This window comes from Podarcis erhardii (assembly GCF_964252035.2).
Source record: "Podarcis erhardii genome assembly, chromosome: 13".
NCBI classification, from domain to species: Eukaryota; Metazoa; Chordata; class Lepidosauria; order Squamata; family Lacertidae; genus Podarcis; species Podarcis erhardii.
In genome coordinates this window covers 22,133,075-22,157,021 of record NC_138502.1, presented here as the reverse complement: position 1 = coordinate 22,157,021, position 23,947 = coordinate 22,133,075, and the positions used below count along the sequence as shown (strand labels likewise).

Sequence of the window (23,947 nt, the reverse complement as noted above, 5' to 3'; positions counted from 1 at the left end):
ACATGACTCATGGCAGGTGTTCAAAACAAGTGTTTATTGGTGCATAGTTGAGAAAAGGTGCAAGAAAGTAGTGCTATATAGTGTACATACGAAAAAGCCATCTCACAGCCTTGAGACTGTTGTCTGTTTCCTGATTTGGGGGACAAGTAAGGATGGGGAAGGAGAAAGAGAGAGAAGAGAGGTACTATCCTGTCACAGCCTACTCCAAAAAACCTGAGACAATTTCCAAAACTAGCTCATCTTGGGCCTTTACACAACAGCAATCCTCTTTTCCTCCAAATGTAATCCATTCTCCCCCTAATTTGGGCAGAGTTCAGTAGCCCCACAACTCTGAATCTGTCTTGTATAGTTCGTCTACGTGGCCCTAACCTCATGCAGGCTCCTAATTCCCAACACATCCCAAACTTTATTCCTACATGCTTGATCTGTTCTTGTCTACTTCTGGTATCCCCATGGTTTCTCCTTGAGGCTATTATTTGGGGAAGTGGAGAGAGAATTGATACACAGCCCCCTGCCTTTAGGGGGAGGTGCGCTGGCGCTGACTTCGTGCCTTATAGACTTCAATGAGAAGGTCTTTTACATACTGAATTTCTCTCTCAATGGATTCTGCTTTCTCGCGCAGCTCACGATTGCGTGCCTCCAGGGCCTGGCACTCATCCCCCAGTGCCTCATGTTCAGCCCGCTTGCGCTGACGGTACCGCAAGGCTGCTGTCTTGTTCTGGTCTCGCTTCTTCTGGCGCCGGTCCCCCTTGGGTGCCAGGGCAGATGACCGTGGTAATGGGGCATGGACATCACTGCCCTGCAGGGGGAGCTCAGCAGGCACTTCTCCGCCATAGATCTCCAGCAATTCTAAGCAGCTTGAATCCAAGGTTTGCAGGGGAGCAGGTGCAGGGTGGTGGTCGAGGGGTTGAAAACCATCACCAAAGGGGAAGTGGAAGTTCCCATCAGAGGGAGGGGTGCTGGGTGCTACCTGGTCTGGTGAGAGTGACTCCTCCAAGAAATAATCCTCCATCTGCTCCAACTCTTTCTTGAGCAGTGAGGCCATGGCCTCCAGGTCCGGAGCAGGAGGGGAGGGCAGTGAGAGTGGCGAGGGCTCCCCTGACACACTCAGGAGCGTGGCCAGGTCTGTGCGCTCCGTCATCCAGTCTGAGAAGCCATCGCCTACAAACAAGCAGCAAGAAAGTCAGCTGTAGACAGGCAAGTATGAATCTACAAGACTCTGCTAGAAAGCTGACCCCATCAACTTCTACACATGAGAGTGGACAAACTGGGAGTCAAGAGCTCTTGCACATTAGGCAGTTGGTACATATGGGATGTTCTGGAGACAGCCACGTGTCAGAATAAGCACAGGAAGGTCAAAATATGCAGCAACCAGAAGCCAAATGTGGGAAAGGGTAGGAGGAAAGTGTAAAAGAAATTAAAAGACTAATTGAAGCCTTCTCCAGTCCTTTTATTGGTTGTAAAACAGCTGTTCACCTTTTAGCTTTCAAGCTGTCCAGTATAATTGTGAGTCTTGAGTCTTTAAAAAATTAATAATTGAATACTGTGTAATGGATATCAAGAGGATAATATCAAAGAGGAATAATAAGTTCACTGGGGGGGGGGAATGCTAACCCTTGATGGAGTGGCATAGCCATCCCTGCTTTCACAGTCGTCCTGCTTAAGATGGGAAGGGAGTATGGAAGAATACATTTTCACAAGCTGCAGCAGCAAAGAGGCCTGGATCAGGTCTGTTGCTGTCGTACGATAGCAGGCTTCTCGGGCCTATACTCACCCCCTCCATGAAATGCCCCAGTGGTAGCTCCCACACAGCTTCTGTTGGGGCAAGGCCATTGTAGTACTCCTCACAAATGGGGCTGGAGCCATAGCTCAATGGTAGAGCATTGCTTTGCATGCCCAAGGTCCCAATTTCAGTTTGTAGACATCTCCAGGTAGGGCTGAGAGATAATCTCATCTAAAACTCTGGAGTGCTGATGACAACCCCGAGCTACACAGCCAATGATCTGACTCAATATAAGGAAGCTTTCTGTGTTAATGGCAGAGACCAGCCAGGCAGACACATCCACCCAGCAAAACCCTCTCCAGCACAGAGGATCATCAGATGGGATTGCTCTGCCCACTCTCAAATATATCTGATTTGCTGATACTTTGGTGTTTCCCAATGCTGTAGCAGTTTTATGAGCAATGCTTAGAACTACAATCTATGCCAATGCTAGTTTCTCAATGACCTTCAGGGAAAAGATTCTCCTTTCCTGCTGCACCTGGAACAATTCCCCACAGCCCTCAGACTCCAGCTTATGGTTCCTCCTCTGCTCAACCTACTCACCTGTCAGCAGTGGGCGCTCCATGCTGAGGGCAAAGCCCTCATCCACAGGTCCGGCAAGCAGCTCGCAATGACCGGCGTGGGGCAGCCGGTGCTTGAGCAGCTCCGGCCTGCAGGACATGGTGCTAGCTGGGAGCATGGTCAGGTCCAGGTCCAGGGTCAGTGCCGCCAGCAGGGACATCGTAGCAATGGTAATTCAGGGTTGACACAGGATTGGGATGCAGCACGCAAGGAGTAGCTCGGCTCCTGCAGGCAGGGATAGTGGTGGTGGCAAAAAGGGACCTGGAGGAGGAGGAAAATACAGGTCAGAAATGCATACAGTTTACCATTTTGGTAGAGGACCGGAGAAAAGGCGAGATCCCTTCCTACTCCATACCAGGCTTAGTTTACCCATCTCAAACTGGAACTTTTAACTTTTTTGTTCTGCTACAGAATTTAAGTGATATCAGAGCAGACAACAGGACTTGCAATGCAGGCCTTCGTATGTTGTTAGGCGGTTAGCTGTGGCCTGGCCACTCCCCACCTCCAATCCTACAACCTTCCTAGCTTCTCTCTCCCCTCCCCCATCAAGAGTATTATCCAGATGGACACGGCATGTGTATGTTGTACAATTCCTGCCAGCATAGCCTTTGGAAGAAGTGTTTCATGATTCCAACCATGTGGCATCCACAGTACAAGCTCTGGACCATTCGACTGCTGGTTTCGGGTGTCATGAAAGGGCAGCATATGGTAGATTCCATTGATTATCATTGTATTTTGACTGCCAGGCATAGAGCAGGCATTTGTGGGACTTTCCGTCTTGGGTGCCAAAATAACCTGGCCGCAAAACAGCATAAAAAAAAAAAGCTTGGGCCAGCCCTATAGAAGCACTACGCCCTTGGGACAGTGGAAAATCTCCCTAGAGGTTTAGCATGGGATAGACAAGTCGCGCTCTCTCCCCCCCCCCCCATCCATCTGCCTTATGCGCTGGGAGGGGAAGAGGGCGGGGACATGTCATCACGCACCTGCTTCTCCCGGTGAGGTTTGGCATGACGCACCTGCTCCCTTCCCTAGACAGCCCAGAAGAACAACGCGCCGAGAACCGAGGGAGCAGATTTCTCTCTGCGTTTTTTCGGGGGGGGGGGAGTCGTGCTGTTCTACAGCAATACAGAGGACTATGCGGCGTTAGGAAAACCTCGATGTCTAGCAACACGCCCCCACCCACTGCGTTTCGGTCTGTATCCTCAACGCCCCCCGGGATTGCAAAAAGAGATACAGGGAGGGAGAAAGGGGGAAAGGGACCCGACCGCAGCAAGAGGCAGCTCGATCCCCGACCCGCTTTTCCTAAAGATGGGTTCTGCCAGCGGAAGCCCCAAAAGATCTACTCACTCCATTATGCTTGTTTCGTTGCAGCGTGCAATACACGCTTGTTCGCTTCAAGATCCGCGCAGCTCTAGAAAGCCATCTCCTCGATCTCGCCCACGCGTCGCCGCTCTCCGTCTGAATCCTCTGTTGTATCTGTGTCGAGAAAGGAATGAGTCATAGCGGGGTGGAGTCTTCCTATATAACGCTCCAGCCGCCCAAGCCGCAGCGCCCGCTCGTCGCGTATCCATCCACCGGCCCTTTCCCTTGACACTGCGCATGCTCCTTTTGGAACGGGATTGTAATCTCTTTATCCTTCCTTAAAACATATTCTTTCTTCCACGTTAGGAAATGCGCGGTTAGTTCGTAGCTAATTCTTTAAAATAAAGGTGTTTCGGTGCTGTACTTCCCGAGGAATGCAGAGCTGAGCTGCGGTTAGTTGAGCGAGATGCATGTACTCTGCACATGCTCAAAGGCAGCCTTGTGATCTAAGAACACCTGTTCAGAGGTTGAGCCTTGAAAACGAGGTTCCTGGCAAATTCCTTCTCTACTCGAATTAAGTTATGGCATTACAGGTGCAGAGTGCCCTGGCTCAGTTTAGCTGGAGCCATACCTGGTAGGACATGAGCAAGTAAATCATACTTGACATATACTGTACCCAGCCATACTTTTGCTAATGCACAACAGCTCTCGAGTTGAACAGATGTTTTCCATGGAGGAATAAAAAATCAGAAAGGTGACCTACAACCCAGATCAATTTTCTCTTCTGGTTCTTTGAACTTTCTTTACTAGCAAGAAGAATTGAAGAAAAGGTGGGAGAGGAGGGAGGAGTCATGGTGAAGACCCTCTGCTTCTAAGTCATTGATGGGACTTCATTGCTGCTTCTACTTCTGCAAGCAGTTTTCAAGTGATTTCTGATATTTGCCTGTTCCCAACAACTTTATGCCTTAGGTCCTCCATGTTCCTATTGTGTGATCTAAGAGGTTGAGATCACAAAGCATCATGTGATAGGAAAATGAAACATGAAAAGGATCCAATCTAGATCAAATATTTGCTCTAAGCGGGTGGGTGAGTTATTTCCCACTGATATAGACTGCCACATGCTTCCATCACAATCACACAAATAACATAACGTATGCTCCTTGTTTCAAATGATATTTGAATATTGGGTCTTAGATGTGGCATCTTTCTCTGACAACACTAGCTGGTGTAAGCAGTGTGACTTGCACAGTTGAAAATAGTGGAGGTTGCCAAGCTCGGCCGTCTTCCACTGCAAACAAAACAGTAGCCCAAGTGGGTCTTTCCCAACTCAACAAATGTCAGGCCCTCTAGTCCCTCTGATTCACAGGGAAAGCACCAAAAAGTCTCCACAGAGTAGTGTGCAAGATTTTAAGATGCACCTTCAAACACCCATCCCAAAGAATCCTGGGTAACATGAAAGCTTGCACATTTGTTTCTTGATTCTCAAAAAGCTGGTGTATAACTCTCATTGGAATATACTTATTTTTAACCATCTAACATAGATATTAAACCCCTGGCCCATCTCTTTTCTATACAGTATTTAGCACTCAAGTGGCTAAAGAAGATTTTAAGCAGTAACAATAGCCCTCTCCTCTGCCCCCAAATTGAAAATGAGATAATCACAAGCTGGTCTTTGGGCTTGCCAGCCTATAATGTCCACATGTTAGCAAGAACTAAATGGTACGGTATTTCAGAACTATTTTACCAGTGCAGAGAGCAGAACACACACAGCAAAGGCAGCCGCGATACGGCTCATTGCACTAGGGTTGCATCAGCTGTGGGTGTACTAGGATAAAGAAGGGAAATTCTCAGTTGCTTCTCATTGGCTACTGGACAGGCAAGTGCGGCATCAAGATTAGCTTCAGGAACTGTCCATCTAACAGGAGACCAGCAACTCAGGCCCGCCTCCTGCAACGGCCTGCTGAGGTTGTCACAAATGATTCCCACATATGCTGAAGTGGCTCCTTTTATTAGTGTCCCTGAAAGTAAGCAAGCTTTTGCATTGCACAGGTCTCCTATCAGGCAACAACTGTGAAGGCTGTTGTTACTATGTTGCTGTTAGTCAGGGATAAGAGCTACAAAGAATATAGGAATCCCAAAAGTATCACATGGTTTTAGGGAGAGAATTTAAAGCTTATTGTAGCAGAGGAGGGAGTCACTTTGGGTTTGTCATATACTGCTGGCCATGGCACTGCCATCTGCTTCTGAAATCAGTCCCACTCAGAAAGGTTAAAAGTCCATCTGTATTGACCTGAGATGAGTAACAGAATGTAGATTTCTGAATGTGGAATCTGCATGTCAAGAGGGAAAATAAAAAAATGAAACCCTTGCTATTTGTACTGTGAGGTTTTAAAAATCAGATTCTTCTGATTTTTTTGTAGTGAATTTGGATAAAGGTTGACCCTTGAAATCGGGTCTTTTTTCACTGCCATCATGCTGAATTTTTAAATGTGTGGGATTCATTATACTCTTACCTCTTTTCTCCTGATCGAGCTAATAACATTCACATCTTATCTCCGTTTATTCTTTAATTCAGTTATTTCTTTCCTGTTACTCTTGCCTCTGTCTTCCCTTTGTCATCGTGGCAATAGAGTTTGGATAGAAATGCTGCTTCAGGAACTGAAGGAGAGAGTTGTTGTCAAAGGACTTGTAATTATTGAAGAACATTGAACAGAGATTTTATCTTATTGGCCAATGCTTCCCATAACATGTCAGTTTCAAGACAATAATAATCTGGAAAGTCCCTATTATCCGCCTCCTCCTTTCCTCTCCCTGCTCTGACTAACTTCTCTTCCTGAACTGACTCCAACTGCCTTGGAATGCTTCTGCCCATCATGAGTGGCATTCCAAACGACTCCATCAGCAAAATTTGGATAGTAAGCTCCTTGGGGCAGGGAGCAGTCTTTTTTCCCTTATATTATTATGTTAAGCGCTGTGGGATGGATGAAGGAAAAATTCTGAGCTTGAATCCTGGCAAGAAATCCTGGCACTGTAAGTAGTTCCTGTGTCAGAGAAACTGGCCCATTATCTGCCCTGGACAGATGGAGGAGGAGGAGCACAGTTTGTTCGGGTGTGCACCCAGGAATTATTTGTGCATTTATTTATTCATTTATCATTTCGAAGAAAGGAGAAGGGAAAATGACAAGACAAGGAAATAAGGACAAAGGAAGAGGCAAAAAGCTAACAAAACAACCACAAGAAGTGTGCTCACAAAGCTGAAACAGGAGATTTTCCCTGAAGAGGGGAAAAAAACAAACTCGTGCCAAAGTGACCAGAGGCAGGGCTGATTTGGAAGGCTGAGGGCACCAGACCCTCAAAGTGTCCCTATTTTCGAGGGATGTCCCTGATTTACAGAAGCCATCCATTTCTGAATTGATCCCAGAATGTCCCACTTTTCCTTAGGATTTCCCTATTTTCATTGGAGAAATGTTGGAGGGTATGGAGTTATATGATCCCTGAGCTGTCTGAAGGCAATCTTGTATAGGGAAGTTTTTTTTTTTTAATGTTTAATGTTTTATTATGTTTTATCTATGTTGGAAGCTGCCCAGAGTGGCTGGGACAATCCAGTCAGATGTGAGGGGTATAAATAGTAAAATTATCATTATGGAATGGGACGTCCCTATTTTCATCGGAGAAACATTGGAGGGTATGAGGCAGGATGGCTCCTTCTCTACACTTCCAGGCCACAAAAGCAGCCCCTCACCCCCACAGATCTCTCTCCACAAAAGATGGCAGCCTATGGGGCTGGGAGAGCTTGGCCACAGTAGTCCAGGCATTGGTGAATCCAAGACTAGATTACTGCAATATACTTTAGGTGTGGAGTTTCCCTTGCACTTGATCTGAAAATGGCAGTTAGTGCAGAATGATTGTTAACATGGTCAGCATATAATACCCATGCTCAAAGATCCGCTAGTTTGTTGCCAGATTCTGGGGGTGGGCAGTAAGGTTTTGGAGGGGACACAGTTGTGTGTGCCCTACAGCCTGTGTTTTGTTGCCTAAGCTAGCCAGCTGACTTCAGTTGTGGCAAAGACAGCAGCCCTGTCACCAGTACCAAAGTACTTACTTGTAAACACTCCTAAGGCAAAATAGGAAGCGGAAGATAATTCCCAGACCATCAGTTTATTGTATCAGATGCAGGTTTTTTATTTAAATAACCTTTGGATTTCAGAACTTGTGATTTCACAGAACATTTGAGGATCTCTTGTGAAAAACTGAGTGAATCTCTGTGGTACTTTGAATTGTTTGCTCCACTGGCAATGGCAAGGCCTGGCCAAGAGGCCACCCTCTGTTGCCTTGACCCCTGGTCAGTTCTCTCTTGCTGTAGGGTGACCCTTGCCTTGCCAACTGCATTCCTGGAGGTCAATAGCCCAGAAGGGGCAGAGGTTGCCGTATGCAGCCAGCATGGCGGGGACAAGGCCTCTGTCTCCTGGATTACCCCTGTATGTTATTTTCTCTGCCCTTTTGCCGGCCATGAAGGCAGCACGTGGAGATTGCTAACTGTGGCTGGTTAATGAGGCCAGGAAATCTAGGACTTTTGGGTACCTCTGTCCCTTGCATTAGTTCTATTATTGCTATTATTTATATAGGTTTAGAGTAACAAACCAAACAAAAAGCAGGTCCCTGCCCCAAAGCACTTACAGTTAGGGTTGGGCAAATCTAGCACTTTTGGTTTTCCCTCAGTTTTCCAGACCAAAATTCATTTCCACATAAGTTTGCACTTTTTAAAAAAGCTCCTCATGAAAAATTTATAGCATTTTAGTAAGAACTTCCCCTAATAAGCACATCTGAATGCAATATTGTTAGACGTTTTCCAATAATACAATGCATTTGGTATGACATGTTCACTAATACATGCATATTTATGCACACTTGACCTCAGTGTATGCGTTTTTGTATGCATTGTCTCAGGGAGCACAATGCAACATTTGGAGAAGTGCACATTTTGAAGGTTTCCTGTGTTTCAGTTCTCATTAGTTTTGGAAAGTTTACATTAGGTAGATTTGCCTTTAAACACAAACATAATTTAATTTCTCTTGCGCCCCAACTTATGGTCCACAATTTACTGTGAGGCAGGCAACAGAAGAGGGGGGGAAAGATGGAAGCAAAGGTCAAGTGGGAAAACCTATCCAGTCAGTGCAGCACCAGAAGCTTAGTTTCAGTACAGAATGAGTACTAAGGTGTTGTGCCAAAGGTGTCATAGAAAAGGGGCTTTTGCTGATTGCCACGAAGTTGGGGGGGGGGGGTGACTGGCTTCAGGGTTGGCCCAGGACCTGCTGCCTGAAATGAGGGGCAAGATGTTCCCACACAGGGGTGTAGCTAGCTGCTCTGGTACCTGGAGCGGTGGGCGTGGGCTGTGGCCATCCTCCCAGGGGGGTGCCACGGCAAGCTGCCCACGGAGTCCGCCTGGCGGACGCAAGCCCCACGCTCCCATTTTGGGCAGTGCAGGGCCCCGAGCCACCGCGTCACTCCCAGGAGAGACGCGTGGCTCGGGTGCGCTGCAGGCCAGGCCCTGCTGTAAGTGCCGCCCCCTGTAGTGTACCATTTTGTCACCCCCTCAGGTATGACACCCAGGGCGGACTGCACCCCCTGCACCCCCCCTTCCTACGCCCCTGTCCCCGCACCCATTCCATGTACAGAAGCTGACAGGTTTCCTCCTCTGCAAACTTTGCAAGATATTTGTAGCTATGCAAAACCTGAGGTGCTTGGGGTAGCAGACCACGCTTCACAGGAAGAAAAAAGACAAAACAGATAGCTGATGCTTATACATAGACACACATTGTTATAAATGGGTAGCTTGGGCTGTAATGTGCCAAAGGGAGAAGTGGATGGTCTCAGTGGCGTAGCGTGGGGGGTGCAAGGGGGGCCAGCCGCACCGGGCGCAACATCTGGGGGGGCGCACTCGCCGCCTCCGGAGTTGCCGAAGAGCCTCGGGCGCAGAGTTTAACTCTGAGCTGCCTGTGATGTGGAGGGCACGACTGTTCCGCGGGGGGCGTGGTGTGGATCTGTACCATTTGCCGCTTTGATCTGGCGCCTTTTGCGGAGAGCACAAGACGGGCACGTCGCTTTGCGGGAGCCGGGGAGAGGAACCTGGTTCAGTCCCGCGGGGCGCGCTTCTCTTGCGAGCCCCCCCCCAGCCGCCTCCCACTGCCCACGCTGCACTTCTCCGCCCCCGCCCCTTCTCCTCGCTGTCAGCAGCCATCTGTGTCTGATTTGAGAGGAGAACGGAGGCGAGGCGAGGCGGCTGCAGCCAGCGACCCCCCTCCGCCTCCCACCCCGGGGCTACCAGAAGCCCCCCTCGGCTTCAGCTGGGGACAGAGAGCGCGCCTGCTCGTCCCTGCGGGCCGCTGCCCCACTGGAAGGGCGGCGGAGGAGCTGCAAGCCGGGGTGCGCGCCATGAGCCTCAGCCTTGGGGTTCAGGGGCCAGTGGTGGAAGCAGGGCCAGTGGTGGAAGTGCGGCGCTTTCCCCGGGTTGCTGGGCGCGGGGAGCCCTCGGGGCGCGGGAAGAGGCAGCGCTCCTGGCTGCAGGTCCGAGGCCCGGCTGCTGCCCGCCTCTCGCGGCAGGAGGGAGTTGCGCTGCCGCCACCGCCGCCCGCAAGGAGCCAGCCACTCGCTGCCTGCGAGGCTCCTCTCTGGCCGGCCTGCCAGCTGGGCTCATCCTCCTTGCCAGCGCAGGCAGCGGGCTCTGCTCCCGGGGGACCTCCCGGGGGAGCGCAGCAAAGGGGCGCCCTTCTCAGCCTCCCCAGCAAAGGGGCACAAGCAAAGGGCACGTCCCGGCGCCGTGGTCGTGCCCTTTGCTCCGCTGCAAGCCACGCTGCCGCTCGCCTTTGCCTTTCACAACAGCCCCGCAGGGTAACCCAGGCTGCGAGGTCAACGCAGTGAGAACTCTCCGAGGCTTCTCTCCGGCCCCAGACCAGCCCCCCAGCGCCGCCACGGCCGGTCTCTTGAGTCCGTTGCCAGGCCACGGAGGGCCAGCAGCCGAGCCTGACAAGCGCAGAATATAGAGGCTTGGTGGGGGGGGGGCGCCACGGCGTGGGGCGCAAATTACTTGCCTTGCCCCGGGTTAGGGGGCGCAAATTACTTGCCTTGCCCCGGGTTAGGGGGCGCAAATTACTTGCCTTGCCCCGGGTTAGGGGGCGCAAATTACTTCCCTTGCCCCGGGTTCTGACAACCCACGCTACGCCGCTGGATGGTCTTGCCTCCTGGCAGGGAATGGTTGGACGGTTGAATGTGTGGCAGAAAAGATACCTAGAATGAAGCCTGTCTGCAGTCTATGCACACACACACACACACACAGAGAGAGAGAGAGAGAGAGAGAGAGAGAGGAGATAAGTAGCCCTTGCAACATTTCCTAGGTGTGGAGATGCTGGCTGCAATTAGGAGGGAAATGCACTCTGCATATGCACATAAGCAACCATTTCCTAATACAGTACTAAAACTAAAATTCCAAGGTTGATCCTAAGCCTTGGCTTGAAGCAAACTCTATTGACCTTGAAAGCCTTTTCAACCTTTTTGAGGCCCACTAAAAGTACTTGGGGGGTTTTTTGTTTTGTTTTTGGCATGCTGAACAAAGTTCCCCATGGAGTATTGTGTAACTAAATGTTGGCTCCATCCTCATCGCAACCTCCAAGTCTCCATGGTGACCATGGCTGGATCTTCCCCTCTCTTTAGTGAGTTGTCATGGAGATTCCTTTTAAAACTCAGGGGAACTGAAGTGTTCCAGCCAGTCCTTCCTCGAAGCTCAAGGCAGGGTGAAACATAAAATCCTGTGGGGAGTTACTGTCAGCTTTTCCACTGAGACTTTGTAGGAAAACATACTTGGGTTGTGTAAATGCAAGGCAGCCACTCTTCCCATTTACCTGAGGCAGTCCCTGTCTTCTGATAGTCAGTTACTACCCCTTTCTGAGGGAAATTTTATTTATTAACTCAGGTATTCATTCATTCCACATTGCATTAACATCTCTACATCCAAAAAACACCCAAGTCATTTACCGAAAAAGAAAATACCTAAATGGATGTTGGAGATACCGTCTTTTAATGTTGTTATGTGCACTAAAGAGGGTGTTCACCTGTCCTACTTTACAGAGGACAGTCCTCAGTTTGGAGACCTGACCAGTTCAATGTTGTGTACACACCATACCTTCAAGGTACTTTCCCCCCACAAAAAAATAATCCTGGGAACTGTGGTTTGTTATGGGTGCTGGGGATTGTAGCTCTGGGGTGATGAACTATAGTTCCTATGAGACTTTAAACGTATGCTATGTATGCAGCCTCAGCTTGGTTTAGAGAGAGAAAACTATCAGAAAGCCTTCAAGTTGCTCATCCACAGTTGGCACCTAGACAGCAGACTGAAGATGAGGCACTTCTAGGGTGACCTAGTCATCCACCTACATCTACCTTTGCTCCAGTACAAAAGCATGAACCCACACTTCTGCCCCCCCACCTGCCTCCCTGGTGTAAGGTATTGCATTTTTATGAACATTAAAGTGCATCTATTCATATTAATTAGTGCAGTGTTTCCCAACCTTGGGCCTCCAGCTGTTTTTGAACTACAATTCCCATCATCCCTGACCACTGGTCTTGCTAGCTAGGGATGATGGGAGTTGTAGGCCAAAAACATCTGGAGGCCCAAGGTTGGGAAACACTGAATTAGTGTATGCACATTTTATTGAAATCATCTTTGGCCCTCTTTTTGAGCGGTGGAAGGGTAAGATATATAGCTACAGCCATTCTTGGATTGAGCTATCTGTGAAATGGTAACCACATGGTTGGATTACTGCAATACACTCTAGGTGTGTGTGTGGGGGGGCTACTTTGGAATCATAGAATTGTAAAGTTGGGAGGGACCTTGCGGATCATCTATTTAAACCCTCTGCAATGCAGGAATACACAGCTGTCCCATATGGGGATCAAACCTGCAACCTTGTCACTATCAGCACCATGTTCTAACCAACTGAGCTATCCAGAAGTTGTTGTTCTGGAGGCTACAGCTGGTACAGAAAGCAGCAGCTAGGTTGCTTGTGGGTGGGTGGGTGGGTGGGTGGGACATTGGATAGAACACCTTTGCTATCCCAATCCCGCAATGGCTGTAGCTATATATCCTGTCTTTCCTCTGGAAGAAGCCCAGGGTGACAAGCACATCAACAATAAAGCATATTTTTTTAAAAAAAAGCATTCTAAAAACAGTTACATTCTAACAAGCTTAAAACATTCTCTGAACCAGTGATCTCAGGGTTGCCAGGAACAGTGTTTCATGCCAGGGAATTTTCGATTTCCTCCTGAAAGTCAATAATGTAAATAATGAGGGAGATAGATGCACCTCACCAGAGGAGGACATACCAAAAATAGGGAACAACAAACAGGTCAATGCCAACCATGCAATCACCAGCAGCAGTGGCATCACCATGAAGCTTGATTTGGTTGGCACTTGGGTCCTAAGCCATTTAAGGCTCCATCTGCTACTACTACCTTGAATTGGGCCCAGTAGCTCACTGGCAGCTAGTGCTGTTAAGTTGTGGGTTGACATAGCAGACGAAACAGCGATTTTTCCAAAGCAGCTCTTTATTTTGTAAGCTGGAATAGAACTGACTAGCAAACAGCTCAGCCGGCCTGCTTTTATAGGCAGCCGGCTGTCAACATTGTAGCAACAACAACCCAGAGTTTCCCGCCTAAAATAACTGACGTGGACCTGAGTGAAAACTATCTACAGACCTGAGTGAAAACTATCTACAGTATCCCCCTGCTGGCCCAGGGTGAAACTTCACTACATAACAAGTGCAGTGATTTCAGGACCAGTGACACCTGATGTCACTGCACTGGATCCCACCCTAGTTTCTGCCTCCAGACTATCTTCAAGGGCGGCCCCACAAACACACGGTCTTATTTGGTATAATAAAAAGCTTTCCTATGTTCCTGACTTTAGCCCATGACCAGCATGGTAATGCAAATCAATACTATACAGCATTTTCTCATAGGGTGCACGGCTAAAAGCTCTGTTATTATCAATTAAAAAACAACAACCAGATTGACATTCTCAGTTTTAATCAGATCTATTACTGAGAGACTAGCTTCTCTTCCAAGGTTCGAAACATTCTTCTCCCGGGAACATTTACAGCCTTGTTGACATTGCTGAGGCAATGAGCACAATTCAGGGACTGTGTTTACTACCTCTGGTTAGTGTACTTGGCATCTGAACAGCTCCAGCTTCTTCCATCTAAGGTGGGTGCTATCTGTTGTCAGACTACAGGGCCAGATTTAGGTTTGATGAGGCCCTAAGCTACTAAAGGTAATGGGGCCCTTTATATGTCCAGCTGTCCTTTGTCAACAACAAATTGTTACTTTTTTTTTTTGGAGTTGAATATATGCTATATGGTAATTTATGGATCTAAGTAGGTATCTAAAGCCATTTGCCACTACTGCTGTATGTAGATTTTATTTTATTTGTTTTTATCTTATATTTTGGAAATGTACATCCAGGTTTTTTCCCCCTTTACATTTTTGGGGGGGGCTCCAAGGGAGCGGGGCCCTAAGTTATAGCTTGTTTAGCTTATACGTAAATCCGGCACTGTCGGACTACATCAGCCCTTGACCATGAGCCACGCTGGTTTCATGTAAAGGAAATTCCAAATAAACATCAGGAAGAGCTTTCTGACAAGAGCTGTTGGACAGTCTCCCTTAGAAGGTGCTGGGCTCTCCTTCCTTGGAGGTTTCCAAGCAGAGGCTGGGTGGCCATCTGCCATGGATGCTTTAGCTGAGATTCCTGCAGTGCTGGGGGCTGGACTAGATGACTCTGGGGGTCCCTTCCAACTGTACAATTCTATGATGGGAGGGGGGAGAGGGAGTAGGTCAGCCCCGCCCCGCGTAATTGATCAGAAGACGCAGCACATCATTTGCACGACAATGCCTACTAACGGGGGGGGGGCTCAAATATTTTACTGGGGCGGAGCTAAGGGCCCCTGGGCCCTTAGGAGTTGGCCCTATGAAGCAAAGAAAGGGGGCGGCCAATGGCGCGGGAGGGAGAGGGAGAGGGAAGAGAAGTTCCTTGGTGCTTGATCCATTGCGGAATCCAGTGCGGGGCGGGGGGCGGCAGCGAGACGGTGCATGCGCACTTGCGATGGAAAGCAAGCAGGGTGTGTGTGGGGGGGCTGCTAAGACATGCACCAGCCTTGCTGCTGCAGCTGCCGCCGCCGCCTGGAAGTGCTGCCGGGTCTGCCGAGAGGAAGAGGAGGGCGGCCCAACTCTTGGTGCGATCGCGTGTCCGCCAGGAAGGGGTCGGGTTGGGGGAGCTCCGAAGCAGCGCCGGCGCGAAAGGGGCGGAGGAAGGAGGAGCGAGACAGAGGAGGCGGGCGGCTCCGCAGGGTGAGTTGCGGCAAGACCCGCCGCCCCCCTCTCCCGACTCCCGCAGGCAGGCAGGCGAGAAAGGGGTCCGCGCCACCCCACCCTAGGGCGCCCACAGAGGGAGGCGGTGCAACCCCTCTCGGGCGGTGCTCCATGAACCCCGATCCCCACAGGCTGCCAGTGCCCCCGTGGCAACACCTGAGCCATTCTCGAAGGGGAGGGTCAGAAGGGAGAGCCCTCCCCCTAGAGGTGGAAGGAGGGACGTGGGATCCTTGGCTTGCCCCATGGAGGAAGTGGGGAACCTGATTTTATTTTATTTTAGCGATGCTGAGGTGGTCCGTCTGCCGCCTCTGCCTTCCGCCCCTATTTTCCTTATTAGCAGTGGATTCAGACGTGCTACACACAGTTTGTGAAACAGTATGGGAATTCCAATCTCTCCCCTCCGCTTAGCGAGATGACGGCAGTAATGCCATTTGATCTGCCATCCTCACTTCCTTACCTAAATAAAAGAAAAAAGGCAGGATAGAATTGGGATGGGGGGGGGGTGTAACATTTTTTAATAAACCAACATACCAACAAACAGAAGTAGCAAAATCAATCACCATATGCTGTAGGTTCTGTCTTGCAGTACTGTGCTCTCCACCTTCCACAAACCTGGTAAACTCCCAAATGTTATTTGAGGTGTCACTTGCTGGGTTAATTTCAGCAGGTCTTGCGAAATCCAGTAGTCCCAGGGGTATTTTGAATTTCTGTGCCTTCAAGGTAGGGCTGTTTTGTCTGTCGTTCTCAAAGGAGAAGCTGTTTAGGGCATTCACCCATAGTAGATTGGTGGATATATACCGTATTTTTTGCACCACAACACTCACTTTTTTCCTCCTAAAAAGTAAGGGGAAATGTCTGTGCGTGTTATGGAGGGAATGCCTACGGGTGGCATGCCTACGGATTTTCCTCCTCTAAAAACTACGTGCGTGTTATGGTTGGGTGCGTGTTATAGAGCGAAAAATACGGTATATATATTCTAAGATGATTGGAGCATGGGTTACATGCCGTGTATTGTGGTGAATTTCCTGTGGTGGGGTGGTGGGCAATGTCATCAGTAGACAACACCACATTGTATGTGTTTGTGTGGCCTCCAGAGTCATATTTTTTATTGTTTTCTCCTGTTTTTTTGCATAGGGTCAAGGAGACCAGTTAACTCTCAGCATTGTTCTTTGTTGGATTAGTCACTGAAGAGATGGCCCATACTGCTGCCAACTGCCATTTTGAAAGGATGGTAGTGGCAGGATCCACATTCCCATTTCACTCGCCAATAGTCTTAAAATGAAGAACTTCATTTAGGTAAGTATATGAAAATGTGGCAGATCACTTGACTCCTAAATACCTAGTAGTGCCTTCCATTAGGCCTTTATTGCTTTGCGGCAGCCAGGTTTCATGATACTTGGAGAATTTGGAAATGCACAAGAATATTCATAGAAGCAGAAGGCACCCTTTCCCATAATGCTATAGCTAGTAGTTGTGGTTGGAAACTTGATTTTTCCCTTGCAGAAACACAAACACTTGGAATATTTTCGTATGCACCGCGTATGTACTTTGTTGGCATTATAAAGTGTCTTGGGAAATCAAGCTGTATTTCACACCCAACAAAACAGTATATCGTTCCAAGTTATGGAGTATATAACATCTCACAGGCACACATTGTAGATATTAGGATGGCTTAGAACACGACACAAAACATTTACACGGGAAAAGTTTCTGTGCAGAGAATATGTCATTAACACAGGATTATTGTACAATTGTATATTTGCTCTGCTTAGCCTTGTGTGCTTGTGTTTTTCTACTGCATGCAGTTGTGTGCATGCTGCAAAACAGACTTGGTAAATGTGCACACGGATTGAATGTTCCATCTTTTCCTCTGTTACATGAACTTTAACATATGAAACTGCCCTTCCTGAGCCAGCAAAATGCGATCTGCTTTTCTCATTGATTGGCTTGCAGCTGCCCCTGCTGGAGCAATATTGAGGCTGCTTCTGGAACCAAATTACCTAAGAACACCAGAAGCCACCTTCTACTGAGTCAGTCCATTGGTCCATCTAGCCCAATACTACTGTCAGTAGTGGCTCTCCAGGGTTTCAGCCAGGAGTCCTAGCTGGAGTTGCCGGGGATTGAACCTGGGACTTTGTTCATGCAAACCATGTGCTCTAAGCCCTGAGCTATGGCCCTTCCCCAATTTACCAACTGCCCAAACACATCATCAGCACACAGAGAGGCAAAAGATCCAGAGCTTGGAGAGGAGAGGACCATGCTCGCCAGGTGAATGCGGCTAGACTGAGAAACACACTCTGGTCTTGAATCGGTGTCATGTAATGACTATGATTTTGTATATATATATAATTTTTATTGAATTTTCTGTTTTACAATTTAAAGAAGTCAATGACTTCCCTTCTTCCCTTTCCATGGTTCATTTTACATATCATAAATCCCTGCATATTTTACAGAAACTATACCATTCAGTATTCCATTATTACATCCATCTTAACTTGTTTACATTGTTGAATTTATCTTGATGCTGCCAGCGTTTTCAGCTGTACACAGTTATTTCACATATATTCAATAAATGTTTTCCAATCTTCTCTAAACATATGTTCTTCTTGTTCTCTTATTCTGTCAACTTAAGCTGCCACTCTCCTTTGGTTGGGACCTTATTTGTTTTCCATTTTTGGGCTAACAAAACACGGACTGCAGTTGTGGCATACATGAATGATTATGATTTTGAGTTGTCTGTTCAACTTTTTACCAGGTGGTTTTGGGCAAGCCACCATCCCTCAGCCGTAGTCTTATCTTCAGTGATAACAACGCTGACCTACCAGACAGTGTAGGTAGTGAGAAGCATGTGTGAAGTGCTTTGAATGGGAATAAAAAACACTAGGCAGATTACTTGTTTTTTGTCATTTCTTGTAGAGGAGTGGGCTCGTGAAGTTAGCAGCACCCGCCATGGTGGATGTTCCCTCTTCTCCTGACCATGAAGCAGATTTCTCACCATGTCGCATACCAGAGAACAGCTCTGAGGGATCTGAGCTGCTGGTATCCCTGGAGGACTGGAACGATGGTGAGAAGGAGCTGGACTTCTCCAGAAGCTCTGTAGGCCACTCTAGGAAAAAGCAATTTCTATGTGTCTCCTTACAAGGCAAGGATGCCGCCGCCACCACCTCCAAGACTGAGGTGAGGGTGGCAGAACTGCAACACTCCTCCCTCTCTAGCCACAAGCCCCAGCAATGTAGAAAGCAAGCGTTTGTGGCCCAGGAGGTTGGCAGGCCTGTAGCAAGCATGGAGGAAGCTGGGCCTTCCCATGGGAGGCATCTATGGTCTCAGGGTGCCTGCAAGAAGAAGGGAACTGTGGCGAATGGGCAGGAAGTGCAGGAGAATCTAGACTCCCAAGCTCCCCACTCAGATGACGTGGTGCGGCTGATAAATGAAGATGGGGTGTATTCCTCAGCCAAGCTGGTGCCCGCTACAAAGGAGGCGCTCTCGCCGTGCCTGCCGCAGCGTTTGGAGCTCTGCAGAGGGGAGGATTTTGAGATCCGGGAGGTGATCGTGGATGAGAAGCCATTCCAGTGTGCCATCTGCGCCAAGGCTTTCAAGCGGGCATGGGAGCTGTTCAGCCATGAAGTGGTGCACAATGAGGAACGCCCCTTCTGCTGCCAACTGTGCCAGGTGAGCGGGGTGAAAGCAGACAGGAAGCTAGAAATGGGAATGAAAGCAAAAAAACACAGAGAACTAAATTGTTGGGTTCCCACAATTAGCTTTTGGAGCAAGGTAAATATCCAACTCGTATTTTGAGGCAGAGCTGCCGCCCATTGTTAGAAGGAACCAAATGTATTGATTCATGCTTCCTGCTTTCCCAGACCTGTAAACACCATCTAGGGCAAAGAGTCGTTCGCTGCAGCATTTTCCTTGGGAGGAAATAGTAAGGGATATATATGTGTGTGTTTGTGTTTTGTGCTCTTTATATTGCGATACCTAAGGGCCTCCATATGTTGCTGGACTGCAACTCCCACCATCTCTGACCACTGGGCATGCTGGCTAGGGCTGATGGGAGTTGTAGTCCAGCAACACCATTGTAAAGTTGCAGTTCTCATATATAACAACCAGCTGGGATGGAAGCAGTTCAGGTATTCTGATGGAATGGCAACAGCTCAGGGAAGCCAAGGCATTCTTTTCATTTTGGGCAACTGCTGGTAGCCACCAGCCATTCAAAAGCAATCAGAGCTCCTTACATAAGGATGTTTCATGGTTAAGCCATACAAAAATCCAAAGAGATGACTATCTTCTTTTTTTGTATTTTTTTTTTTTTTGGTTGATTTTCCATTAATAGCTTTCCAATTAATAACATACCAAATCGTAACACAAATAATAAAGCCAATTATACATTCCAAATTAAATAGATGACTATCTTCTTTCTGTGTGGCTTTATCAATATGATAAATGACAAGAGGCAATTTGTGCAGAGGAGCAGGCACCGGAAATTATTCCGCTCTGTCCTGCAGTGGATCCCTGGGGGTTGCTGCGTGTGTGTGTCAGCCTGTTGCTTTGTGCCCCGCTTTCCCTCTCCCGCTCCAGGCCTCGTTCAAGCGCCATTCGGACTACAAGAGCCACGCTCTCGTGCACACGGAAGAGCGGCCCCATCGCTGCGAGCTCTGCGGGAAGCGTTTCAAGCGCGCCTCCAACCTCGCCGAGCACCGGCGCATCCACTCGGGGGAGCGCCCTCACCGCTGCGCCGCCTGCGCCAAGCGCTTCAAGACTCCCTACGAGCTGCAGAGGCACATGCTGACGCACTGTGCGGAGCGCCCCTTCGCCTGCACCGCCTGCGGGAAAGGCTTTGCCGCGGCGGGGGCCCTCCTCCTGCACCAGCGGCAGCACTGTGACGACAAGCCCCACGTCTGCGGCGTCTGCGGCAAGCGCTTTGCCTACGGACACAGCCTGCGCGTCCACGAGAGGGTGCACACCGGGGACCGCCCGTTTTCCTGCGTCCTCTGCGGCAAGGCCTTCAAGCAGTCCAACGCGCTGGCCTCGCACGAGCGGGTGCACACGGGGGAGCGGCCCTTTGCCTGTGCCACGTGCGGCAAGGCCTTCAAGCAGTCCTCGTACCTGGCCATCCATGCGCGGTCTCACACCGGCGAGCGCCCCTATGCCTGCGGGGCGTGTGGCAAGGCCTTTGCACGGCCCTCGCTCCTCCTGCAGCACCAGCGCGTTCACAGCACCGAGCGGCCTCACCGGTGCCGGCACTGCAGCAAACTCTTCAAGGACTTGGCCTACCTGGCCGTGCACGAGAAGGTGCACACCGGTGAGACTCCGTACAAGTGCTCCATCTGCCAGAAGGGCTTTGCGCACCCGTCCAACCTCCTTCAGCACCAGCGAATCCACCGGGATGGATAGCAAGGACGGACGCAAAGAATAATTTGTCATTCAGTGTAACTTTATGTTCCCCGACTAACAGAAACACAGCAGTTTCTGTTCACCTGTGCACTCCAACCTGCCTCAGTGCCACACATGCATGCTGCGGTGGACGGAGAGCATCACTTGCATGCCCTTTTGCACATTCCCCAAGCCATGCTCAAGCTTGCCTGGGCGTTCGTTGTTGTACACAAATGCACTATGGTTCCCCGCTCCTGCAGCAGCACAAAAATAAATAGTAGCGGGAGTATGAGGATCAGGGCTCCATGTATTTCACACAAAATCGCACCCTCTGAGAATCTGTGCTGTGGCTTGGTTTTCCATACTGCAAGCGTGTTTCTAGTCCATAAGATTATAGAAATAATGTTGAAAACCATGCATGGTGTAGTTTTGCAAATCGGAGCCATAGGGCCGAGCAGGAAATCTACAAGAGCTGCAGTGCTCTGGGTAACCCTTTGTCCTTTTCCTTAGCTAGCAAAAACAGAAGGCAATTGTGTAATATAAGCAAATGTATGCACATTGGCTTAATTTGCATAATGTGCTCCACTGACTATTTTTTAAAAGCACAGCCATGGTTCTGAGTATTGTTGTCTTATACCCTGATGGGCAGTATTGCTGACTTACAGTGCCTTGCATATTTGCAGGCGCTTACAGAACTTCCGAAAAAAGTAATTTGTGGATTCTTTTTATAAAAATGTGGGTCAATGCCAAGTCTCTCACAGTGTTGTGAGAGTGTGTTTGTGTGTATTGTATTATGCAGGGCCAGCCTTACCATTAGGTAGAGCGAAGCAGCTGTCTCAGGAAGCAGATGCTGGAGGTTGGAGCTGGAGGTACCATGAGCCTTGCCATATGCCACCTAAGCTAGCCTGCTACCCTCAGGTGCAGTGCAGGATACTGACCTGTCATCATTGTTGATGTAAGATTGACTTGCCAGGCCTGTCTGTATACAGAATGGGAGGGAGGAGGTCTTAACCTTTCTTCTCTATTGTAGCTTAGGCAGAATGGGCCTCCTTCCCTCTACCGCTGCCTTTGAGCAAGAGGCGGTGTTTGCAGTATTACAGAAATAAGCTAGGGAAAATGCCATCTATATGTTTAAATTGTAAACAGCCCTAAGAGCTACAGTAATGGGGTGGAGTACAAATAATAATAATAATTTCAATTAAAAAGCAATCCTCTTTATTTTCTTTGTCTTGTGATTTCCACATGCATGTAGATTATTTGTGGGATAAAAAAATTCCTGTTCTCTATGGGGTAACCAAATTGAGAAGATCAGTGGATCTCACATCCACGAACTGGAGGTTGTCTGTTCACCATACTCTCACACATGAAATTCAAATGGTGTTAATTATATGTGTGGTCTAAAACCACTGAACCTCTTGGGCTTGCCGATCAGAAGGTCGGCGGTTCGAATCCCCATGACGGGGTGAGCTCCCTTGCTTTTTCCCAGCTCCTGCCAACTAGCAGTTTGAAAGCATGCCTGTGCAAGTAGATAAATAGGTACCGCTGTGGTGGGAAGTTAAACAACATTCCTGTGTGCTCTCGCTTATGTCACGGTGTTGCGTTATGCCAGAAGCTGTTTAGTCATGCTGGCCACATGACCTGGAAAGCTGTCTGTGGACAAACGCCGGCTCCCTCGGCCTGAAAGCCAGATGAGTGCTGCAACCCCATAGTTGCCTTTGACTGTACTTAACCGTCTAGGGGTCCTTTACCTTTACTTTAGTTTAACATATACTTAGAATTTAAATAAGGATCTCTCAATAGTTCACATTCAGACACAATGACAATCCATCATCTGCTGTTATGAGGGTGCGCTTTCCCTTCCCCTTCTTTTGCACACAAGGGAAAAGAGATTAGGAGATTTTATTTTGCAACAGTACATAGTTTGGGTTCTGGATTTGAGGGCAATATGGTTTGCACAAATCAGTAGTTTGGTGCGTTTAGAATCTAACTAAGTCAGCAGACTAGAAGCAAAACCTAATCTCAACACCCACAAGGGGATGATGAAGAGAAGGAACAGCACACATCTTTTTATGTCGAACTCTGAATCGAACCATTGCCTCTGTTATTCTTACATGCCAGAATTATCTCCATACTTGCAGACGCAGGGGCTGAGGCTGAAAGGGCGGTGGATTGCCAGAGACATGTGGGTTCATAACAGAGGCAGGGTTTGAACCCCTGCCTTGACCGTTGGCCTCTACTTCTGTGTATGTGTGTGTGTAAGCATGTAAAACTCCCTGTGGCTTTGGGGTGATTTTTAAGGGTAACTTTTTTGGTGTTTTAGAAACCCATCACCACCAGGCCTGGATTCTCTTATTGTGGCCTGATTAACAGACCTGGACACCAATAAGCTTAATGTGACCTGCCACAAAGTTTTCATTTGGTGGTTGTTGCTGACTGCCATTTTGAATCTTGACTAGAACCTCACTGTTCCATCTTTTACAGTGATTTGAATTCAAAACCTATAAATCCATAAAATGCAAACCTCTTGAACAGCCTAACAAGAAGAATACCTGCCCATAACAATGTTAATTTAATAAGTTGCTGAGATGCCTTTTTTAAAGGTGATGTTATGAAAGCAATTCGGACCTCAGAGCCCAGTATGAGAGATATCAACAAGTTTGGTCTCAGTTTTATGACACTCTTAATGTGCCCTGGAGACACCTCATCAGTTGTGGAGAGATAGAATTGACCAAGGCTTAAATACTTTCCTCTTGGATACATATGAAATTACCTGTTAAAACCACATATAAACCATAGAATCAAAATAGGCCATTCATTCTTGTGGAAACAAATTGATCTCTGACTTTGACTTTCCAAGCTATTCTTTAAGCTCTACAGATCACCACAGATCCTGCACGTTCAGGGCTCTTCCACTAGAGGGCATGGAGGAGTAAGAGACTGGGCTCCCTTTGCCAAATTCAGATTTCACCTCCAACAAAAAAACGGGGTGGGAGTCCAGAGGTAACAGAGGACACCTGTGCAGAGAAGCAAGGAAGGGAAGGGTCCTGCCTTGGTGCAAACAGGTGTTATGGTTGAAAGCTACCTCAGAAAAGGTGGAGACTCCATAATCTGGGAAACTATTGTGGAGCTTTCCCCAATTATATAGTTTTATGATTTTTATTATTTTTGTGAGTATGGCCTGTAAGAAAAAGTTGCAGGGTTGAGTGTTTCTGTTCAGGATACTCTATTCTCCTTCATTTTCCAGTCCATCCCCTCACAATGGGGAACATTTGTGGGCCACAGTGCACAAAGTCTTCATTGTACACCCCTCTTTTTTTGTTGATGGGGAGAAAGGTTTTGAAACTATTCTGTACTTTTGCAAACCTTCTGCCATTAACTTGGGGTTGTCATATTTCAGAAAGTGAAAATCGGGACACAAAAGTTGCTTCCCCCCCCCAATGTTGAGCTTTCTTCAGTTTTGCCCAAAGTTGTTGAGGTTTTTTCCACACCCACAAACAAAAAAAATGTACCCCCCAC

At 48.3% G+C, this 23,947-nt stretch overlaps 2 protein-coding genes across 4 annotated transcripts; one reads left to right on the top strand and one right to left on the bottom strand.

Moving 5' to 3' along the window:
• Nucleotides 1–15: 15 nt before the first annotated feature.
• ATF5 (activating transcription factor 5) lies at nucleotides 16–6,430 on the bottom strand. Its single transcript, XM_081835042.1, has 4 exons — nucleotides 6,160–6,430; nucleotides 3,692–3,820; nucleotides 2,327–2,605; nucleotides 16–1,161 (listed from the first exon to the last, which is right to left on the bottom strand). Exons 3-4 carry the CDS (start codon nucleotides 2,502–2,504, stop codon nucleotides 518–520), a joined length of 822 nt encoding a protein of 273 aa, XP_081691168.1. The 5' UTR covers nucleotides 2,505–2,605; nucleotides 3,692–3,820; nucleotides 6,160–6,430; the 3' UTR covers nucleotides 16–517.
• Nucleotides 6,431–6,655: 225 nt separating this feature from the next.
• LOC309326375 (uncharacterized protein) lies at nucleotides 6,656–21,959 on the top strand. Of its 3 annotated transcripts, none has more exons than XM_081835020.1 (4): nucleotides 6,656–6,676; nucleotides 16,196–16,357; nucleotides 17,978–18,730; nucleotides 19,637–21,959. In XM_081835020.1, the coding sequence occupies exons 3-4, from the start codon at nucleotides 18,011–18,013 to the stop codon at nucleotides 20,450–20,452; spliced, it is 1,536 nt and encodes a 511-aa protein (XP_081691146.1). In that variant the 5' UTR covers nucleotides 6,656–6,676; nucleotides 16,196–16,357; nucleotides 17,978–18,010; the 3' UTR covers nucleotides 20,453–21,959. The 3 variants fall into 3 exon arrangements, with proteins under 3 accessions (XP_081691146.1, XP_081691144.1, XP_081691145.1); XM_081835018.1 differs by lacking the exon at nucleotides 6,656–6,676 and adding an exon at nucleotides 14,835–15,040; XM_081835019.1 differs by lacking the exon at nucleotides 6,656–6,676 and adding an exon at nucleotides 15,474–15,781.
• The last annotated feature ends 1,988 nt before the right edge of the window (nucleotides 21,960–23,947 follow it).

What these genes read in the sequence shown, in the direction of transcription:
- ATF5 (XM_081835042.1), bottom strand. Translation starts at nt 2,504, where the DNA reads ATGTCCCTGCTGGCGGCACTGACCCTGGACCTGGACCTGACCATGCTC. An exon ending in GGAGCGCCCACTGCTGACAG is followed by an intron (nt 1,162 to 2,326) that starts GTGAGTAGGTTG and finishes GCTTGTTTGTAG; the next exon opens with GCGATGGCTTCTCAGACTGG.
- LOC309326375 (XM_081835020.1), top strand. Translation starts at nt 18,011, where the DNA reads ATGGTGGATGTTCCCTCTTCTCCTGACCATGAAGCAGATTTCTCACCA. An exon ending in TCTGCTGCCAACTGTGCCAG is followed by an intron (nt 18,731 to 19,636) that starts GTGAGCGGGGTG and finishes CTCCCGCTCCAG; the next exon opens with GCCTCGTTCAAGCGCCATTC.